The sequence below is a fragment of the Cetorhinus maximus genome, chromosome 9, assembly GCF_964194155.1.
Source record: "Cetorhinus maximus chromosome 9, sCetMax3.hap1.1, whole genome shotgun sequence".
NCBI classification, from domain to species: Eukaryota; Metazoa; Chordata; class Chondrichthyes; order Lamniformes; family Cetorhinidae; genus Cetorhinus; species Cetorhinus maximus.
In genome coordinates this window covers 29,181,555-29,204,366 of record NC_135887.1, presented here as the reverse complement: position 1 = coordinate 29,204,366, position 22,812 = coordinate 29,181,555, and the positions used below count along the sequence as shown (strand labels likewise).

At 43.2% G+C, this 22,812-nt stretch overlaps 1 protein-coding gene across 2 annotated transcripts in view; it reads left to right on the top strand.

The window, feature by feature from the left end:
- bckdk (branched chain ketoacid dehydrogenase kinase) overlaps positions 1 to 22,812 on the top strand; it is an 82,673-nt gene that overhangs the window by 5,242 nt on the left and 54,619 nt on the right. For both annotated transcript variants that reach the window (XM_078548400.1, XM_078548401.1), the window contains exons 2-5: positions 6,248 to 6,316; positions 7,916 to 8,026; positions 22,129 to 22,176; positions 22,332 to 22,451. In XM_078548400.1, coding sequence (XP_078404526.1) covers positions 6,248 to 6,316; positions 7,916 to 8,026; positions 22,129 to 22,176; positions 22,332 to 22,451 — 348 coding nt within the window. The remainder of the gene's footprint in view (positions 1 to 6,247; positions 6,317 to 7,915; positions 8,027 to 22,128; positions 22,177 to 22,331; positions 22,452 to 22,812) is intronic.

The window sequence follows — 22,812 nt, the reverse complement described above, 5'->3', positions numbered from 1 at the left end:
ATCCCTCGTGAAGGAGAGAGATCAGTGAGACTGGCTCATGGTTTGACAAGCGTCTGGGGGGCGTTGAGGAGAGATCAATAGCATTTGTCTGGGGTGGCATCTGTTGTTTGGTTTCAGAGTGTGGTGTGTCTGACCACAGGTTGCCTATTGGTACATGGATTGTGTACTTACTGTGGACATTAGAATATAAGATCGCTTTTGTATCTTGCGTTATCCTTACAAGTCTGTACATATCTGTAAAGGTATAGTTGTGGTTGAAGGAGTATTGTAATATAGTTAATCTTTTCTTGTTTAATAAATGTTCTATTTTGTTAGAAATTCGTTAGCTGACTCCGATGACTGTTCAGTAGCTACTCTCCACATATCTAAACAAATAAATTAAAAATTAGGACCTATCAAGCTGGGTTCCATCCTGAGATCAGGCTTGTCCAGGGGTAACCTCAGCTGGGGATCATAACAGATGTGAAAATGGGGCCAGATGACTGAAGGATTTGAACTGTTACACACCTTTCAAAAACAAAGGGGAGAGGGATAAAGCCGACACTTAAAGACCAGTCAGCCAAAAGTTGGTGTTGGGGAAACCTTCAGAGACAATGTGCAGAATTTCATCACAAAAAAAAAAGTAATGAATGGTTTGGGAGTCAGGTAGGATGTTAAAATTTTAAAGACCTCAACCCCAACCTGTGTCCAACATGCCCACTTCCAGTTTAGGCATAGGCGAGACTGGAACAGACAACCAAGCAGCTGCCAGGAGGCAGGTTGGCCATTTAACCATTTTGATGATGCTGCCTAAATATCTCCCAGGTTTAACCAGGCTGACTGGGTTTCCCGGATCTCGGGACCACCCCACGCACGCTCCCACCAACCCAGCTGAAGGTTCCCTAACTGCTCCTGGGCTGCAGCTTCCTCTGTCGTGTTCCCCACCTGACAGGGAGCCCAACCTGTGAATTGGGCTGACCTTCAAGCAGTGAACCTGCTTGGGAAATAAAACAAACCTCACAGTTCGAGGGCTCGGGTTCCCTCGCCAAAACTCCTTTCTGCCCCGCCCACACCACACACAAAAAAACTCGCTCCAGCCAAGATTAGGGCCAGTAATCTGGGAACATAATTGATTGGCATTTTGAAATGGACAGACATAATAAAAATCCTTGCCTACTTTTATTTATAAAGCAAATTGTGTTTGACTAACTTGACCAAGGTCTTTGAAGTGGGGAGTTGAAGAGCATCATGCAGTTCACGTTGTGTGTATGGACCTTTAGAATGCATTTGATAAAGTAGCACATAATAGACTTGGTAGCAAAAGTTAAATGCAGGAGGTTAAAGGGGCAGAAAGGGAGAGTATTGATGAACTCTGCTGATTACTGACAAAGAGAGAACTGAGAACAGAAAGATATTTCAAAAGTCCTGGTGCATAAAATGTAGTCATCAGACAAAATATATGCAAAGTAGAGGAATGTAGTGTTGGATGAAGGTTGGAAAGAAACCTAATCTGAGTAGTTGGGGAAGGGTGATCTAGCTGTATGGGGTACTCCGGTTCCTATATTTTTAATATAATAGATGTTAGTGGAAAGCCAATTGCTGGAGGAAAATAATCTGAGGAAGAAGAAACTTGCATTTGTATAGCACCTTTCATGATCTCAGGATTTGCCAAAGTGCCTTACAGCCAATGAAGAGCTTTTGAATTGTAATCACTGCTGCTGTAGTAACTGAAACTCTTTCAAGTTATCAACAGTCACAGATTGCAACTCTTTCGAGAACAATCACAGTTCTTGGTTTCCAGGAGTGGGACATGAACTCACAACCCTCTGATTCAAAGGCGAGGGTGCTATGGACTGAGCCACAGCTGACACCTCTTTGTAGTAACTGAAGGTGTAGCCTCTCCTGCTGACTATCAATGTTCATGTGATGTTCGTGGAGGATCCGACCAATGAGCCCTAAGTGCGGGTAATATGGGGGCGGGGCTTCCTGATGGGCGTCCTGATCAAACATATAGCATCTGAAAAGCTCTCCGTAATAAAACTTATCTGTTTCTTGTTGAAGCCTGTCAAGTCCGTCGAGTCATTACATTTGGCGACGAGGGTGAAATAGCTCCTACACTGCACATCACCTTGTTAACTTAAGTACATCCAATCTTAAGAAAAAAGAAAAGACTACTCACCAGTCATGCCGCTCTTCAGCAGAATCGATCCTTATGATGCGACTATGGAAGACTGGAGCCAGTATGTAGAGCGCCTTGGATTTTATTTCATAGCGAACAAAATTACCGTGGAGGAAAAGCAGAAAGCAACCCTTTTGAGTGCATGTGGTGGCAAGATATATAATCTCATCCACAGCCTGACGGCCCCAAACCCTCCCAATTCTAAGCCATATAATGAATTAGTGGACCTCGTGAAAACACATTTCCAGCTGAAGCCACCCATAATAATGCAGAGGTTTAAATTTAATTCCAGAGTTAGGGCCCTGGGAGAGTCCATCACAACTTATGCAGCGAAGCTGAAACAGTTGGCAGAACACTGCGACTTCGGGGACACACTAGATGACATACTGCGGGACCAATTCGTTTGTGGAGTTCATGACGACGCCATTCAGCGCCATGTACTCACACAGGTCGACAGCGATTTGAAGCGCACCCTGGAAATATCCCTCACCATGGAAAGCGCTGCAAGAGACTCGGAAGCTTTGCAACACATACAACATGGCGCTGTTCTTCATGTGGGGAACGAATCTACCGCTGGGTGTGGCACAAAAACCAGACACACAGCAGCGAAGTGAGAGGCAATGTCCGCTGTTAGAAAAAAGAAAAGGCCTAGTAGAAACACTTCAGCAGCGACTCCAAGGTTAATTTGTTACAGGTGGGGCTGACCATGGACCGGACACCTACAGATTCAAGGAGGCAGAATGCCATTACTGCCATAAGAAAGGTCATGTAGTAAGGCAATGTAGGGCAAAGTCAAAACAGCCCGAAAATCAGCAAACCAACATGATTGATTGGAAAATACCTGAAACTGCCGATACCGACATCTATTCCCTGTATAACATCACCGCTGTAAAAACCAAACCTGTCACTGTCACAATCCAAGTTAATGGGAAGCCACTAATAATGAAGGTAGATACGGGAGCCTCAACCACAGTGGTGGGAGAGCACACCTTCAAATACCTAAATGAAGGTACCCAGCCACTGAGTCTGATGCAGACAACCGCTAAATTGAAGCTATACACTGGAGAATCTATACAGGTAAAGGGCATTGCCACAGCACCAGTGTCTTATAGGCTAAGACAGCTCAGCTTCCAGTGATAATAGTGACAGGAGAAAGACCTCGTCTTCTGGGCCAAGATTGTTTACAGAAAATCGAGCTTGACTGGTCTGAAATATTCCATCTGAGAGCAGGAGGAGTTCCTGAACTGCTAAGGAAATACAACAGTGTATTTTGGGATGAGTTAGGAGAATTGAAGGACCTTCACATGCTGCAAGGGTCCCTCAGGTCAGAGTTGGTTCCCCTGGAAAATCAAGTGAGACAAAATGAATTTAGTGCCACTCTGAACAAACTGAAGAAACAGTTGGCAGAGAAGACTCAACAGTGTTCATTGTTCCAGGAGGAAGCCAAGAAATACAAGAAAGAGACTGAAGAGCTGGAGAATCAGCTGAATGAAACAAAAGAGGCAGGAGATGGAAAAGTCATGGAACTTTCCAAGATGTGAATGGATAATGAAGCCAGGGGCAACTCAACTACCAAACTGAACCGAGTGAAGAGTTCACCAGAGAGAAACTTGGCTGACAGTGAAATCAAAATGAAGGACAAGGCAAAACTCTACAGCAACAGAAAAAGAAAAGGCAGAAATCAGATTAGAAAAGGTGAACCCGACACTAGAGCTTAAGGAGCTAGAATGACGAGCATTGGATGCTGCAAACATACTGAATAAACCCATTAATGGTTTCAGTGAGGATAAGGCCATTTCGCTAATAGCATTAGCAAGAAGACAACTTTGGGCTTTGATATTATCTGCGTATGAGTACACCTTTTATGCATCGTCCTGGCTTACAAATTGCAAATGCGGACGTACTCAGTCATCTCCTGTTACCAGGTAGCATAGTACATGCTCGAGTGGCACAAATTGTGAAAGTACTGAATTTCTTGGATTCTTCGCTTGTGTGTGCAAAGCAAATTAGAAATTGGATGAAGAGAGATCCAATTTTGTCAAGAGTCTGAGAGCTTGTTTTGCAAGGGTGGTCAAATTTATCTGTATCTAAAGAGATGAGGCCACTCTATGCCCGTAAAACAGAGTTAAGTTGTCAAGATGGGATTTTGTTGTGGGGATCAAGAGTTGATGTCCCTTCGCAAGGAAAATAACCACTTTTGATAGAGATTCACAGTGCGCATCCAGGCACAGCAGAAATGAAAATGCTTGCGCGAAGCTATGCCTGGTGGCCAGGCATAGACAGTGACATTGAAAGAATGGTCAAACACTGTCTCTGTGTCAGCAACAAATGAAGTTGCCTGTTTCAGTTTCACTGCATCCGTGGAAGTAGCCTGGTCGACCCTGAGTTAGACTACATATTGATTATGTCGGACCATTGTAAGGTAACATGTTTTTGTTGATCATAGATGCACATTCTAAATGGAGGAATGTATACGAAGTCAAATCATCAACATCAAGTGCAGCTATTGAGAAGTTGCATCACTGTTTTAGCATACATGACCAACTGGAAATCATTGTTTCTGATAACGTTACAGTCTTTATCAGTGTGGAGTTTCAGAGATTCATGAATTTAAATGGAATCAGACATATTAAAACAGCCCCATACCATCCCTCATCAATTGGTTTAGCTGGCAAAGCTGTATAAACTTTCAAATCTGGAATGAGGAGGTTATCAGAAGATATTCTAGAGGCTCGACTTTCCCACTTTCTTCTCCATTATTGTACAATGTCTAATTCGACTACAGGTTCCGCACCATCTGAATCATTGATGAAACGCCGCCTATGCACAAGGTTAAGTCTGGTGTTTCCAAACTTGGAGGGGAAGGTAGAGAGGAATCAGAGTAATCAAATATTGAATTCACGATATTCATCGCAAAGTTCGCACATTCACTGCAGGAGACACTGCATTCATGCAGAATTTCGGAAGTGGACCTTGTTGGGTTCCTGGAACCATTGATTCAGAGACTGGTCCCTTATCCTTCCAGGTGCAAGTGGAAGACAGAATTGCTCAAAAGCAAGTGGACCATACTTGTGATAGACATTCCAACAACCAACTATTCTGCCTGTGATTGACATTAAACCATTAATCCCTAAGGTGACGGATCAACCTAGAATAGATATGTCCAATGTCTCTATAGTGTTGCCAAACCCTGAACTGCCACTTTCTAATGATGTATCTTGTGCTGCAGTTCCTGATCATGTCGATCCTGTGGAAGAACCTCAAGTGGTAGAGCCTACGCTGCTCTAACCAAATAAGGAAAGCACCGCCGAGATGTAATCTTTGAATACCTGAAGCTGTATACACGTATATGTTGTTGGATATTCAAATGTTCTCTGCAAATAGAAACTGTAAAAAAAAAGACTAAAGGGGAGGAAATATAGTAACTGAAGGCATAACCTGTCCTGCTGTCTGTCAGGGGTCATATGATGTTTGTGGAGGCTTCGAGCAATGAGCCCTAAGTGTGGGTAATGTGGGAGGCAGGACTTCCTGACGAGGGTCCTGATCGAGCATGTAGCATCTGAAAAGCTCTCTGTAATAAATAAAGTTTATCTGTTTCTTGCAGAAACATGTCTGGTTCCTCAAGTCATTACAGCTGTTATGTAAGGAAATGAGGCAGATATATTATACACCAGCAAGGTTTCACAAATAGCAATCACATTATAGTTCGTTGTTAGTTTTCAGTGATGTTGGCTAAGAGACAATTGTTGACCATGACACTGAGAGGACTCAGATTCTCTTTGGATTGTGCTACAGAATATTTTACACAGACCCAGAGGAGACTGGGGCCCTGGCCTTCCATCTCATTCAAAAGACAGTGCAGCACTGACACGTCGACCTAGGTTTATGCAGGCAATTTGAGAAATGGGACTCGAACCCATAACCTTCTAACTGTGAGCTGCAAGTAGTACCACTGAGCCATAGATGATAGTTTTTTGGATTAGGGAAATTTACCAGACTTGGGACCAAGAAGAAGAGCAAATAGGAATATTATTTGCATGTTCGCTGAAACGGGAATGAATGATTTCACCTTCCTGTTGTATTTTTCAGGCATCCGTACGTCTAACTCCGACTACCATGTTGTATTCAGGGAAAACCCCCGATGGAAGTCATAACCTGGTAAGTTGCTTTGAGTTTAAAGTCCAGTGTCTTGGTAAGGAAGGACCAAGGGAAAACAGCAGATAGAAGCTGTTGGTCCAAGACCAGACTGCATTTATATAGCACATTTAGCAGAGTCAAATGTCCCAAAGCAATTCATAGATGCATAATCAAAAAAAAGTTAATTATGATACAGTATAAGCAGTGTGGAGCACAAAGTTGCCCCTTGACTAACTGCAAAGCTGTATTTTCATAAGTCTATAAGAAAGACTATCCACCATAACAGCCTTGATGGAAAATTGCAAATAAGTAATGATTAATTCTGAAACTTTGCCATGCTAATCTTCATGATAGAAAGTGCAGTTCACCTCCACGGGATCACATTAATGAGTGGATGTGATCTCAATTTATTGATGTAATATTTGCACCCATTGCTTGGTGACCAGGAATTAAAGCCTCATCAATAAGAGTTCTTCCCTGGTGACCCAGTGAGGAAGTAAAGCAATAGTGTGGTACTGAGCCATTAAAGATCAGGAAGTTCCCTGCATTGTAATAAATTAATCGATTTTAGCCAGAGTTGTGGTGGCAGTTTTATAATTGGGTCCATTAGAATGTAAAACTGTAAGAAATAGGAACAGCAGCTCTGCCATTCAGTGAAGCCATGGCTGATCTTATATCTAAACTCCAGTTTCTTGCTCCTAGGTTTCAGCGCCCCTAGCTTTATGTACATCTGTGTTTTTGGATTTCTGAATTCAAGTAATTTGATGTATGTCGGGAATAATAGTGGTTCCAACACAATTCCCAGAGCGTCTTGCCTGGTATTTGCTGCTACTCTGAAGTTGACCTTCTAACAGGTTCCCTTGGGTTCTCCAACTTTCGGCCACTTTCTTGGCTAATCCCAAGGTTCACCTCTAATCCCCATCGTCTTAAACAGAATTAAAGCACTTTGTAAATAATATATCCTTTGGAAGGTACATCACATTGTTAGGCCTTCCATGGTCCAAGGGTTGTTACTTCCTCCAGGAAATGAAAAAATTGGTCAGGCAGGTTCTTCCTCTTCTGAATCCCGTGTTGTCGGCTGTTTACTAAATACTAGAACTTGCCCCTTCAAACATTGAAGTATTAGTTGTGGAACTGCTGGTGACATGAGTTATGCTGCAAAATGGCCGAACGTTCTTTCATATTTTGTTTGTAACTTTTTATATCCTTTACCAATTCAATTGAAGGGTGCATATCAAAGGTCAGAGAAAATGGATTATGCAGGTTTAAAAAGAAATGTTTAGGATGATTTTTGGCTATTTTCAGTGAGGCAGTGAAAGTGGTAGAAAAAGGACTTGCCTGCAATCTGAGACTCGTTCAAGTTTGCCTCAAGAATCTCCATAGAATTAATCATAGAAGGTTTACAGCACAGAAGGAGGCCACTTGGCCCATTGGCCAGAAAAAAAATGAGCCCACCCAGCCTAACCCCACTTCCCAGCATTTTGTCCATAACCCTGGAGGTTACGGCACTTCAGGTGTATATTTAGGCACATTAATGTAGAGTGTGTGTGTGTTATATGTAGTTATGTGTGGGTCAAGCCAGTGATGCTTTAAGGTTAGTATTTCTCTTTGATTGCACAGCGGAGTGCCAAGTACCTCTACAACGAATTGCCTGTCCGCATCGCCCATCGGATTAAGGGATTTCGGAGTCTTCCCTTCATCATTGGCTGCAATCCCACAATTCTGCAGGTGGTAAGTGCAACCTAGTAAAAGAGAATCCACCCGAGCACCGTTACTAAATTGAGAAGCCGTTGTTTAAAGTAGTACAAAGAAATTTATGAAAACTGATTTTCTGATCACTTAAGCGTTGTTGGTTTTCACCATAAGGGAAAATCTAGTGTGTTAGCAACTTATGCAGCTAGAACTCAAAGCTTTCACATTTGTTTATATGAGAGTTTTATACAATGATTTTGCAAAAAAATAAAACAAGTTGTACATAAAGGAGTTTGCTAAAAATAAGTTGCACGTAAATATTCAATAAAATTGTACAGGAGAATAACAATGAGCATCAAATAAAAGCTATAAACAGGCACATAGAAAGGAGAGGAGACTGGGAAAGAGAGACTTGCGGGAGACGGGAGAGGGGAAGGCTCCAAGACAGCCAGAGGGACAATACTGAGAGAAAGCGGGTCAGAGCCGTACAAAGAGGTGATTCAGGCACTGCTGAGAAAGGGAAAGAAGAAGGGATTGTTGATGGGCATAGGAAGAGGGAATTGCACAGTTTTACTTCTTGCATTTTAATCCATGAGCGAGACACAGAACTTGGCTATTGTCTGGAAACAACTTTACTGGTAACTGTTTATAAGATGCAAAAACCATTTGCTGCTTGGAGGCACTGATGAATTAATCAGACAAGCAGAAAACCAATTAGCATAGCTAAAGTCGGGTCAGCAAGTGTTTATAGAAAGTCTGTGAACTCCATTATCACGGATGAAGTTGGAACTGCAGTGTGATCTATGCGCTAAACTCAATAAAATTTCCTTTTTAAGAAAACTACGCACCAGAGAGGAATGTAAGCAAGCTCGCTCGAGAAATGATCACCGAGCTTCAAAAACGATGAACCTTTTATATCATGTCTCATGACAATATATTGATTGTGTAGAATACACACCCTAGAAACAGATCATTTTGCCCACCCAGTCCATGCCAGTGTTTATGCTCCACTCAAGCTTCCTCCCATCTTTCCTCAATGGACTCTGAACAGCCCTCTCCCTCAAATGGCTATCTAGCTTTCCCTTAAATGTGTCTATACTATTCACTTCAACCACTAGCGAGTTCCACATTCTCACCACTCTCTGGGTAAAGAAGTTTCTTCTGAATTCCCGATTGGATTTGTTAGTGACTATCTTATGTTGATGGCCTCTAGTTATGCTCTTCCCCACAAGTGGAAACATTGTCCTGTGTGTATCAAAGCCTTTCATAATTTTAAAAAGCTTTATTAAATCACCACAAAGTCTTTTCATTTCAAGAGAAAAGAGACCCAGCCTTTTCGCCATTTTCTGATGGTTAAGTTTTGGTATCATCTTTATAAATTTTTTTCAAACTCTCTCCAGCTTTGCTTTATGGCATTGCTCACAAGAATTAGGAGAAGGAGTAGGCCATTCAGCCCCTCCAGCCTGCTCTGACATTCGATAAGATCATAGTTGATCTGATTGTGGCCTTAGCTCCACTTTCCTGCCTGCCCCTCCAAAAGTACTACAAAGAAATTTATGAAAACTGATTTTCTGATCACTTGAGCATTGTTGGTTTTCACCATAAGGAAAATCTAATGTGTTAGCAATTTATGCAGCTAGAACTCCCCAAAGCCTTCACTTATTTGTTTATATGAGAGTTTTATACAACGATTTTGCAAAAAATAAAACATTGTACATAAATGATTTTGTGACAAATAAATAGTACATAAATATTCTTATATTAAATATATTATTAATATTATAGCGTGTAAAAAAAAAAGGAAGGTAGAGAGAAAACACGGAATTAAAGACCAGTCAGCCTGACGTCGGTAGTGGGGAAAACTCTAGAGTCCATTATAAAAGATTTAATAGCTGAGCACGTGGAAAACAGTGGCAGAATCGGACAGAGTCAGCATAGATTTACGAAAGGGAAATGATGCTTGACAAATCTACTGGAATTTTTCGAGAATGTAACTAGTAGTGTTGATGAGGGGGAGCCAGTGGATGTGGCTTATTTGGACTTTCAAAAGGCTTTCAACAAAGTCCCACATAAGAGATTAGCGGGTAAAATTAAAGCACGTGGGATTGGGGGTAGTGTATTGAGATGGATAGAAAACTGGTTGGCAGCCAGGAAACAAAGAGTAGCAATAAATGGGTCTTTTTCCGAATGGCAGGCAGTGACTAGTGGGGTACCGCAGGGATTGGTGCTGGGACCCCAGCTATTTACTGTATAAATGATTTAGATGAGGGAGCTAAATGTAATATCTCCAAATTTGCAGCTGACACAAAGCTGGGTGGGAGGGTGAGCTGTGAGGAGGATGCAGAGATGCTTCAGTGTGATTTGGACAAGCTGAGTAAGTGGGCAAATGCGTGGCAGATGCAATATAATGTGGATAAATGTGAGGTTATCCATTTTGGTAGCAAAAAACAGGAAGGCAGATTATTATCTGAATGGCTATAAGTTGAGAGAGGGGAATGTGCAACGAGACCTGGGTGTCCTCGTACACCAGTCGCTGAAGGTAAGCATGCGGGTGCAGCAGACGGTAAAGAAGGCAAATGGCATGTTGGCCTTCATAGCGAGAGGATTCGAGTACAGGAGCAGGGATGTCTTGCTGCAATTGTACAGGGTCTTGGTGAGACCACATTTGGAATATTGTGTGCAGTTTTGGTCTCCTTATCTGAGGAAGGATGTTCTTACTATAGAGGGAGTGCAGCGAAGGTTTACCAGACTGATTCCTGGGATGGCAGGACTGACATATGAGAAGAGATTGAGTCGGTTAGGATTATATTTGCTGGAGTTCAGAAGAATGAGGGGGGATCTCATAGAAACCTATAAAATTCTTAACAGGACTAGACAGGGTAGATGCAGGAAGGATGTTCCCGATGGTGGGGGAGTCTAGAACCAGGGGTCACAGTCTGAGGATACGGGGTAGACCATTTAGGACTGAGATGAGGAGAAATTTCTTTATACAGAGAATGGTGAGCCTGTGTAATTTGCTACCACAGAAAGTAGTTGAGGCCAAAACATTGTATGTTTTCAAGAAGTAGTTAGATATAGCTCTTGGAGCGAAAGGGATCAAAGGATATGGGGAGAAAGCGAGAGCAGGCTATTGAGTTGGATGATCAGCCATGATCATAATGAATGGCGAAGCAGGCTCGAAGGGCCGAATGGCCTACTCCTGCTCCAATTTTCTATGTTTCTAGTCAATAAAATTATACAGCAGAATAACAATGAGTATCAAATAAAAGCTATAAATGGGCACATAGAAAGGAGAGGAGACAGGGAAAGAGAGACTTGCAGGAGAGGGGAAGACTTTAAGACAGCCAGAGGGATAGCGAGACAATACTGAGAGGAAGTGTGTCAGAACCATACAAAGAGAGGTGATTCAGGCACTACTGAGACAGCCTTGAATGTATTCAATGACCCAGCCTCCACCACTCTCTCGGGAGGACTCTTGTAGACAAGTCACATGTTTTGTAATGTCTGAACATTTCTCATACAGTGCTGCAGTCTATCAAACTGCTGCTAAGGAGCAGCTGAACTTTACCTTCACTATTCAGATGTCATTTCCTAAAGGGACGTGAGTGAGCCAGTGGGCTTATATATTACAATCTGACAACTTCATGCTCCACTTTTACTGACATTTGACTTTGAGTTTCTGTTTTGTTCTAATTCGTGGGCAGCCTTGGTGAGATTTGAATGCAGGTTCTCTGGATTATTAGTGCAGGCCTGGGGATCACTAGACCAGTAACAGCTGCTACATCACTATACCTGTGTGCCATCTGGAGCATGACAGACTATGCACGCTATAATAGAGAGCTTTTCATATAAAGTTGCAGGTTACCCTGCTGCAAGGAAGGGATGCTGGAGACGAGCATAGACTCATAGACGTTCACAGTACAGAAGGAGGCCATTTGGCCCATCGTGTCCGTGCCAGTGAACAAAGATCTGACAACACTAATCCCATTTTCCAGCGCTTGACCCATAGACCTGGAGGCTATGGCAACGCAAGTGAATATCTAAATACTTCTTAAACGTTACGACAGTTTCTGACTCAACTGCCCTTTCAGGCAGTGAGTTCCAGACTCCCACCACCCTCTGGGTGAAAACATTTCTCCTCAATTCCCCTCTTAGCCTTCTACCTCTTACCTTAAGTCTATGCCTCCTGGCTATTTACCCCTCCACTGATGGGAAAAGTGCCTTCCTATCCACCCTATCTATGCCCCTCATAATCTTATACACCTCTATCAGGACCCTCTCAATCTTCGCTGCTCCAAGGAAAACAACCCCAGTCTATCCAATCTTTCCTCATAGTTCAGACCCTCCAGCCCAGGCAGCATCCTGGTAAATCTCCTCTGCATCTTCTCCAGTGCAATCACATCCTTCCTATAATGTGGTGACCAGAACTGCATGCAGTGCTCCAGTTGTGGCCTAACCAACATTTTATACAGTTCCAGCATAACCTCCCTGCTCTTGTATTCTATACTTGGCTAATAAAGGCAAGTATCCCATATGCCTTCTTAACCACCTTATCTACCTGCCCCGCTACCTTCAGGGATCTGTGGACATGCACACCAAGGTCCCTCTGATCTTCAGTACTTTCCAGGGTCTTACCATTCACAGTGTAATCCCTTGCCTTGTTAGCCCTCCCCAACTGCATTACCTCACACTTATCTGAGTTGAATTCCACTTGCCACTGCTCTGCCCACCTCACCAGTCCATTGATATCCTCCTGCAGTTTACGGCTATCCTCCTCACCTATTTACCACCCTACCAATTTTCATGTCATCTGAGAACTTGTTGATCATACCCCCTACATTTAAGTCCAAATCATTTCTGTACACCACAGACAGCAAGGGCCCCAGCACCGAGCCCAGTGGAACCCCACTGGAAACAGACTTCCAGTCACAGAAACATCCCTCTGCCATCACCCTCTACTTCCTGCCTCTCAGCCAATTTTGGATCCAACGTGCCACTTTGCCTTGGATCCCATGGGCTCTTACTTGACCAGTCTGCCATGAGTGACCTTATTAAAAAGCCTTGCTAAAGTCCATGTAGACCACCTGAAATGCATTACCCTCATCAACACTCCTGGTTACCTCCTCAAAAAACATGATCAAATTTGTCAAACATGACCTTCCCTTAACCGATCTGTGCTGACTATCCCTGATTAACCCGTGTCTCTCCAAGTGCAGATGTATTCTGTCCCTTAGAATTCTTTCTGGTAACTTCCCCACCACCAAAGTTAGACTGACTGGCCTGTAATTTTCTGATCTATCCCTCCGTCTCCTTTTTAATAATGGGACAACGTTACAGTCCTCCAGCCCTCTGGGACCACACCTGTGGCCAGAGAGGATTTGAAAATTACGGCCACGGCCCCTGATATCTCTTCCCTTGCCTCCCTCAACAACCTGGGATACAGCTCATCCAGGCCGGTGGATTTATCCACTTTTAAGGCCACTAAACCTGCTTGTACCTCCTCTCTCTTAAATTTCCTTTAATATTTCACAGTCCTCTGCCCTGATGTCTATACCTGCGTTGTCCTTTTCCATTGTGAAGACCGATGCAAAGTATTCATTGAGGACTGCACCCATGTCTTCTGGGTCCACACACAGATGACCTCCATGGTCCCTAATGGGCCCTACTCTTTCCCTAGTTATTCTCTTGCTCTTTATATATTTAAAAAACCCCTTTGGGTTTTCCTTTTATTCTATCCACCAATGCTTTCTCAAGCACTCTCTTAGCTTTCCTAATTTCCTTTTTAAGTTCGCCCTGCACTTTTTATACTCCTCTAGGGACTCTGCCGTATTGAGCCCTCGGTATCTGCCATAAAGCTTCTCTTTTTTTCCTAATCCTAACCTTTATGTCCCTTGACATCTGGAGTTCTCCAGACTTGGTCCATCACTTTGTCTTTATGGGAACATATTTGCCCCCATGGGCAAAGATGCTCACCACTGGCAGGATTTGGATAGAGGTTTGTGAGAGATCTGTGCAAAAACAGTGTCTTGTGTTTTTTTGACCAATTCCTGGAAAGTTGATGTTTCCCTTATCTCTTGCTGGTAGCTAAATAAAGAAATTTTTCCCCTTACCACAGCTCCATAAGTAAACCCATTTGCTGATGAACAGTGGGGAGAATGAGAGCTGAGGGCTGTAATTCTGTGCTGACACCCCTGATTGCTGATCAGGCTCCAAAAGAATACTGAGAGGACCCAGGCTCTCAATTCTTAAACCCTGGCCTGCTGAGTGGAACCAATCTAGAGCACTATCCTTGAGAAAGGCTGAACCTGCAGTGTGAGAAATCTGTCTTGGTACTGCTATAATAGACAGAGCATCGAAACTCAGACTAACCATCACTGATTTGTAATTGTTAATTGTTCTTGTCAGGGTACCTTTTAATAAGGTATAAAAAGATTATGCTTTGCATTGTTTTTGAGATGGAGAAACAAGTTCGCACTTTAACTTAAAGCCAAAATAATGGATTATTCTACTTCTCAAACTTGCTGGATCTACTTGGGGGTGCTGCTGCCACAACACTCTGGACCTCAGCACTTGCCCTATCATACTCCGCAGCAGAGTATTGTGCATCTGACTGGCAAAGATCACACATCTTCCTGACACTCAATTGAATGTGATAATGCACAACATAAATGGAACCCTGTGCTCAACACCCATCCCTTGGCTTCCTGTCCTCGCAAACATCACTTCCCCCATACATCTGCTGATTGACGAAGACCCATAAGCTGGTTGAAGCTACCCGTGCTGCAACTCGCTTGCCACTCCATGATGACCTGTTCAACTCATGTACTGCCCACCTTCCACCTTGGTGCTCCATATGGAGCAACTTGAGCACCAGCAGATATCATTTGGATGAAGGAATGGGAAAGATGGGAAGTCACTAACAAGTTCCTTGTGACAAACTCCGTCTGTTGACTGGCCGGTTTTGAACAGCCACAGCCAGGTGGTCCTTGCTAAACAGGTTCCAGGGGCCCTGTGCAGCCAACCTCCGCCACTGGGCCCTCAGTACTTTATGCACTTGTGGAGAAACGCAAAATGCTGCCGATTACTGAGAGTGTCCCCTCTACAGACTAAATGTTGGAGTAATCAGTTTAGACTAAGCAAATGAGGAGACAGTCATTTGGCGTTGGAGATTTGCATTTGCTGAATAAAAATACATTTTTTTTGTGTTGCCCAAATGTGGAGGGAAGCAATGGGCTTCAGAAACACTAGGCGGGATTTTCCAGTCCTGCCGAAGTCAGTGGAGATTTGAATGGCTGTCTGCATCCGCCGTAGGGAAACCTGCCTCAGTGGGACTGGAAAATCCCGGCCACTATGTTGTTCTTCTATCTATGAATGACCATTCCTGCCATTCATGAAAAATGCTGCAGTGCGGCATGCTCCCCACCCCAGCTCCAGTATATAATGATGTCCATTTAAACTTGAGAGTGAGCTTGCTGGAGCCAGACTGAGAGATTGATGGGCTTGCTGTGATTGATAATGAGCTCCAGACAATTGGGATGAACTGAGGCATAGAGAGGGACAAAAATATGCAACAAAACCAGCTAAGTAATTGAAGCTCCAGCCAGATGTTCCAAATTGAGTCCCATACTCCGATGCAGAAACATTATCTGCAAGTAAATGTTTCCAGGCACTTATGTATTGTACAATGATGTAAATAGGAGCAGAAGTAGGCCATTTGGATCTTTCGATCCTGTTCCGCTATTCTGTAAGATCCTGGCTGATCTTCTATCTCAACTCCACCATCCCACATTATCCCCACATCCCTTGATTTCCTTCGTACCCATAAATCTATCGAGTTTGGCCTTGGATACACTCTAAAGCTGTCTGAGCATCTGCAGCTCCCTGGGGTAGAGAGTTCAAAGATTCACAACCCTTTGAGCGTAGGAATTTCTTCCCCGGGCTGGAAAAACATTTTCTCAGCATCTACCCAGCCAGGTTTTTTTTTTGTTGAAGCATTTTTATATGTTTCAGTTAGATCACCTTTCATTTTTCTAAATTCCTGGAAATATAGCCTACTCAATAGTCCTCACTGGACAATCCCTCCATTCCAGGAACCAGCCTAGTGAGCCTTCAGGCACTACCCCCTAGGGCAAGTATGTCCTTCCTTGAGTAAGTAGGCCAAAACTGCACATAGTTTCCAGATGTGATTTTGCCAATACCCTATATAAGACATCAAAACTGAAACCAAGCTCATGGTCTACCATGCGGTCATGATCCCTTCCTTACTATATGGGGCTAAAACATGGGCAATGTATAGGAGGCACCTCAAAGCACTGTAATCAGACCATTAACACTGCCTGCAGAAGATCTTACGTATTAAGTGGGAGGACAGATGCACCGACATCAGTGCCCCCTCTCAAGCAGGCACCATAAGCATCAAGGCTATGATCATCCGCCATCAGCTTTGTTAGGTTGGTCATATAGTTCAGATGTCAGATACCTGGCTCCCAAAGCAGGTCATCATCTCCCAGCTCAGTCAGGGCAGACACACCAGAAGAGGTCAGAACAAGCGCTTCAAGGATGTGCTGAAAACCAACATGAAGAAATGCAACATTGACATCAACTCTTGGGAGACCATCGCCTTGGGCTGAACCAGATGGCAGCAGAGTCTATGGGAAGGATCCCAGCATTATGAGACCCAATGACAACAAAATGAAGAGGAAAAGCAAAAGCAGTGAAAAGAACACGCCATGACCTGAACTGCTAACACAACCAGGCATCCAACATAACAACAAATGTCCTAAGTGTCATAAAGTCTGCCGATCCTGAATCGGTGTCATCAGCCATCTTCTGACTTATAGAAGACAATGGCCTTGCTAGTGAGGGTAACCAATAATAATAGTATTAGATTCATTTACTCTTAAACTCTAATTCCTTTGCCACAAAATTGAACGTATCAGTTGCCTTCTGAATTGCTTGCTGTAGCCGAATGTTAGCTTTCTGTAATTCATGTACAAGGGATGTTATTATATAAAATTAGGAATCTTGGGGTTCAGGTAATATATTAGCATGAATTAAAGATTAGTTAATGGACAGAAAACAAAGTAGAAATAAACGGGACATTTTTGGGTTGGCAGGCTGTAACTAGCAAGTTCCCAAGAGTACTTGGCATTTAGCTATTTGCGATCTACATTTGTGACGTGAATGAGGGAATTGTGTTTTAACACATCCAGCTTTGCTGCTGATATAGTTAGATGGGACAGTAAGCGGTGAATGCAAATATTTCCCAGTCTCTGCTCAAAAAATGTTCTGCTTTTTTAAAATTATTTTTCCTATCAAAGTGGATTCACATTGTATTCCATCTGCCAAGCCCTCACCCAGCCTGCCTATGTCCCACTGCAGCAACTTTCCATCCTCCTCACAGCTTACTTTCCCACCTAACTTTGTATCATCAGCAAACTTGCATACATTACACCAGCACTTCCCAAACTATTTTCTAATGTGGTTCCATTTTAACACTTGAAAATTGCCGTGACCCCAGACACCAACAAAAATAAAACTGCAATAAAGCATCATGGTAACATTAAATATAATTATTAAAATTCACATGTTAAAAATCAACACATAATACATCTCAGAAATATGAAGGTCAGCCATGATCTTACTATGGTGGAACAGGCTTGAAGGGCCGAGTGGCCTACTCCTCCATTTGTATGTTTGTATGAAAATCTGTGTTTGAAGTTACTTTGTAAAAAGGCTATTATTTCATGTACTTCTATAGATTTCAGCCAAGCTATCCATAATCCCCATGACAGAAGACTCAGAGAAACCTCTCTTAATCAGCTTCTTGGCCCAGGATGATCATGCATGTCCTGCTGCACTTTGCCCCCAGTAAAGAGGGCAGTCGTGTATGCGCCCAGTTGCATATTGCCCTGTATAAAGATGACGGCTGTTAACCCAGGCCTGTCACCAGTAGCGTCCAGGCAGCTGCCACCCCACTCAGTGCAAACACTGGACCGGTAGCCGCTTATTTGGAGTTTGTGACCTATGCAAGATATCTATGAAGCCTTGCCGTCCATGTGCCAGGTTAATCGCGCCTCTCCACCTGCCTTGGGGAGAAAGACGAGCAGGGCAAGGTAGGGCACTGCCGGCTGTCGCCTGGGCCTTGGTGCCTGTGCGGGACGCAGTCTCGGAGGAGGCGGAGCTTGTGACCCCATTTGCTGTTTCTGGGACCTCCATTAGGGATCGTGACCCACAGTTTGGAAAGCTCATCATTACACTCAGCCCCTCATCTAAGTCATTAATATGGATTGTAAATTGCTAGGAAGCAGGCTGTCAGGTCCAGGGGATTTGTTGCCAGTTAGTCCCGTTAATTTCTCCAGTACTATTTCTTACTTATACTGATTTCTATAAGTTCCTATTAGACCCTTGGTTCTCTATCATTTGTAGGATGTTTTTGTGTCTTGTACCATGAAGACAGATACAAAGTATTTGTTTCTCTGCCACTTCCTTATTCCCCATAATTTGACCAGTCTTTGCTTCTAATGGACCAACACTTAATTTCACTAATCTCTTCATGTTTATGTACCCATAGAAACGATTAGTTTTTATATTTCTTACTGGTTCACTCTCATTCCTCCTTTTCTCTTCTTATCAATTTTTTTGTTCGTCCTTTGCTGAATTCTAAATATCTCCCAATTTTCACTTTGACTGCTCTTTTAGGCAACATTCTAAGCTTCTTCCTTTTATCTAATGCTATCTTTAACTCCCTGTGTTAGCCACGATTGGACCACTTTTTCTGTAGGGTTTTTATGTCTTAAAGGAATATGTATTTGTTGCAAACTATGTATCCTTTAAATTATGTATTCTTTAAATCTTGCCTGCCATCCCTTTTAACGTGATTTCCCAATCTGCTAGAGCCAGCTCGCCCTACATTGTTTGCTTTGTTTAGACTTAGTTTTGAACTTAACTAAATCGCTTAAACTTGATACAAGATTCTATTATATTATATTATGGGTCACTCTTCCTTAGAGGTTCCTTTTCGTACAGGTTATTATTTAACCCTTTCTTGTTGCATGTTACCAGATCAAAAATAGCATATTCCTTAGTTGTTTCCTCTATATTGATCTAGAAACCAATCTTGTATGTACTCGGTGAAATTTGTCCTCCATTTTACTGCAAATTGGGTTGCCCTGTCTATATAAAGATTAAAGTCCTCCAATTATTTGACCCTGGCTTGTGACCGACCAAAATGGAGAATGTTCATTCAAGAAGGCATCAAACAGCTTGAGAGATGTTGTCGGACATGTGCAGAGGTGAAATCGATACCACAAAACCTCCAAGCACCCCATCTAACCAACCCTTCAGCACCACCCGGCCGGCATGTGGCAGAGTTTGCAGATTACAAATCGGACTTATCAGCCATCTCAGAACGTGTAGAACCCGAGTGGAAGCAAATTATCCTCGATCCCGAGGGACTGAGCTAAGATTCTCTTTCCTACTGTCTTTTATCCCATCCTTTATTATCAGGGCTCCCCTCCTCATTTTCCATTTTGCTTATCTGTTTTAAAATGTGAGTGTCCTGTTATATTTAGTTCCCAACGATGGTCACTCTGCAGCCACGCCTTTGTATTGGCTACTTGATCAAATCTATTAAATTTTACCTCTGCTATTAATTCATGTTATCTGTTAGTGCTTCACACCTTCAGATATACGGCCTTTAACTTTGACTTTTTTCTAATTTTCCCTGTTGTCAGCTTAGCCCTGTTACCTTTTATTACTCTCACTGTCCCTCCTTGAGTCTCACTGTTTATTTTTACCCAAATTGCTGATCTACTCCAGAGCTTTGACATTTCTAGTGAATTCACCTTTTCCTGAACCCTCCCCCACTACCCCCACCCACCCTCATTAGTTTAAAGTTCCATCTACTGTCCTAGTTATTCAGTTTGCCAGGACACTGGTTCCAGCCTGGTTTAAGTGGAACCCGTCCCAACGGAACCAGTTCCTCTTTTAGCCGGTATTGGTACCAATGGCCCATGGAGCAAAACCCCTGCCTCCCACACGACTCTTCCAGTCACACATCACTTTTATTTTCCATAATAACCTTCGATGTGGCACCTTATCAAATGCCTTCTGGAAATCCAAGTACAGTACGTGTACAGGCTCCCTTTTATCCACTGTGCATATTACCTTTTGAGATTTTGCTTTTTAAGTTGAATCATAACTCCTCAAACTCTCGCAGCAAAATATCATTCCTAATGCTACTGATGACATTGTTCCTATGTGAGCCATGACAACTGGATCCTCTCTCCCCACCCGCCCCTCCTTCCACTCTAAGTTCCTCCAGCCATGAGGAGATGTCTTTAAACCTGGTATGGGGCTGGCATCAGTCTGTGGTTGCAAAGAACAGTATCTATTCCCCTGAATATACAGCCCCCTATTACTGCCATGGTGATGTGGTCAGTTTGCCCATCCAGCCTGCAGCCCTTGTTCTTATCCACACAGGAGGCAAGGGCTAAGGCTTCTCCATTGCTTCATTCTGGATTCCCCATGCCTGCCTGACTCTCAGTCACATCCTCCTGCCCCTGACCACTGACCAACTTTAAAGTTCAACTTAACCTAAAGGGTGTGACTGCCCTCTGGAACAGTGTCCAGGTAACTCTCCCCTTCCCTGATGCCCGGTATTGTCTGCAGCTCTGAGCCAATGTTCCTCAAGCTGCACGTGCTGCAGGTTGCATGGGATTGCAATACTCTCCGCATGCTCCCATGTGCTGCAGTTACAGCACACTACCTGCCCTACCATGCCAATCTAGTCTTCACTTATTTATTTGATTTGTTAATTAATTTGTAATTGATTTTAGTTTTAATTAATTGGCTGTCTAGTTTTAAGTTCTAATTTAGTAAAGTAACAGCAAGTTAGTTTCCGAGCTTGGAGAAAAGAAACTGGTGATTTATTAAGCAGTTAGCTGTCCTGTGATGTAACTCCATGCTTTTAGTTTTGTGATTTTTGAAGCTCTACTTTCTGACTCTCCGCTCCCCTTGATCTCTTGCAGGTTCTGCTCTCAGGCCTTCTTTTATCCTTGGCTGCTTCTTGCTGCTGTATATTGCTGCTAATGTGATTGCTAAGGAGCCTGGTGTAGCCACATATGGATGGCCATTATAGAGGGTGCTGAGGGCTCATGCACAAAGTATGTACAAGTTGTGCTTGGCCTCATATTTAAATTATGTCTCTCCCCCCCCCTCCCACAATGTGGCTGGAGTGCCTGAGCAGAGCCCAGTCACCCAGGGCTCATTTAGATAGGCACTGAGGAGGATGCCCTAACTACAAAGAAACATTCTTCCCTCCCACCAATCGCACACCATTTCTTTAATGAGGTTTTTATGATCTAAAACATGAGGGCCCTGGACAGAATAGATAGGGAGAAGCTGTTTCCATTGGTGACTAGATCGCGACCCAGTAGAGACAGATTTAAGGTGGTTGGCAAAAGAACCAGGGAGATATGTGGAGAAACTTTACGCAGCGAGTGGTTAGGATCTGGTATGCACTGCCTGAGGTTGTGGTGGAGGCAGATTCACTCTTGCCTTCCCAAAGGGAATTGGATAAACACCTGAAGAGAGAAATATTTGCAAGGCTACAGGGAAAGGTGGAGTGAGTGGGACTAGTTGAGTTGATCTTAGAGCTGGCATTGACGCAATGGGCCGAATGGCCCCCTGTGCTGTAACAATTCGAAGTCTTGCTCATGGTTATATTTTCAGGTAGCGGGATAATCGTTGGTATCAAGTTCACACAATTAGGGGATTGGATCCATTGCTCCCTGCTGCTTGCCAGTTTGCGGTTGGCAACATTTGACAAAAATAATATTGATTGATCTGATTGTTCACTTTTCTGCTGCTGGCTCCTTCCTCAATGGTGCCTACAATGACTAAATCTAAGTGATTGGATCATGCTTAATTGATTGACAATGTAACAAATAAGACTTCATTTCTGTCAATCACTAATATTTTAAATTTCTCAGCTGTAACAACAGGGAGTGTGACACTTTGGGGTGCGATTCCGTTATGGCCACACTTTCGCTTTTGAAAGATGGGACATGACGGATGTGCACCGAATGCTGACTTTGAATTACACTGCTTAATTTGGCAATTTGTTCTTTTTTTTTCAGCACGAGCTATACATCAGAGCCTTTCAGATGTTGTCCGATTTCCCACCAGTGAGTATAACTGCAGCCATTTCCCCACCCTCCCCATCCCCGCTTCTTTCACTGTGGCGATACCACTCCCTTTTGTTATTAAAAGGGAAGATTTTATAAGCTTTGTACAAACCTGGCAGCTAAAAGGCAATTCCCTCTTTCCATTGTTCCCTTAGATCACCGACACCAAGTCAGAGGCTCAGTACTGCAAGATGATTCGTCAGCTCTTAGACGACCACAAAGATGTTGTCACGATGCTGGCTGAAGGTTTCAGGGAATGCCGTAAACACGTGCAGGTAGGTGAACTCCATCGTTGTGGATTTTAAAAAATTTACTCTTTCACGGGATGCGGGTGTTGCTAGTAAGGCCAGCGTTTGTTGCCCATCCCTAATTGCCCTTGAACTGAGTGGTATTTCAGAGGGCAGTTAAGAATCAGCCACATGCAGGCCAGACTAAGCAAGGATGATAGATCTCCTTCACTGAGGGGCATGAGTGAACCAGATGGATATTTTATGACATTCGATGATAGTTTCATAAAAGCAGCATACTGTGGATGCTGGAAACCCGAAATAAAAACAGAAAATGCTGGAAAAACTCAGCAGGTCTAACATCATCTGTGGAGAGAGAAACAGAGTTAACCTATCGAGTCCGTATGAC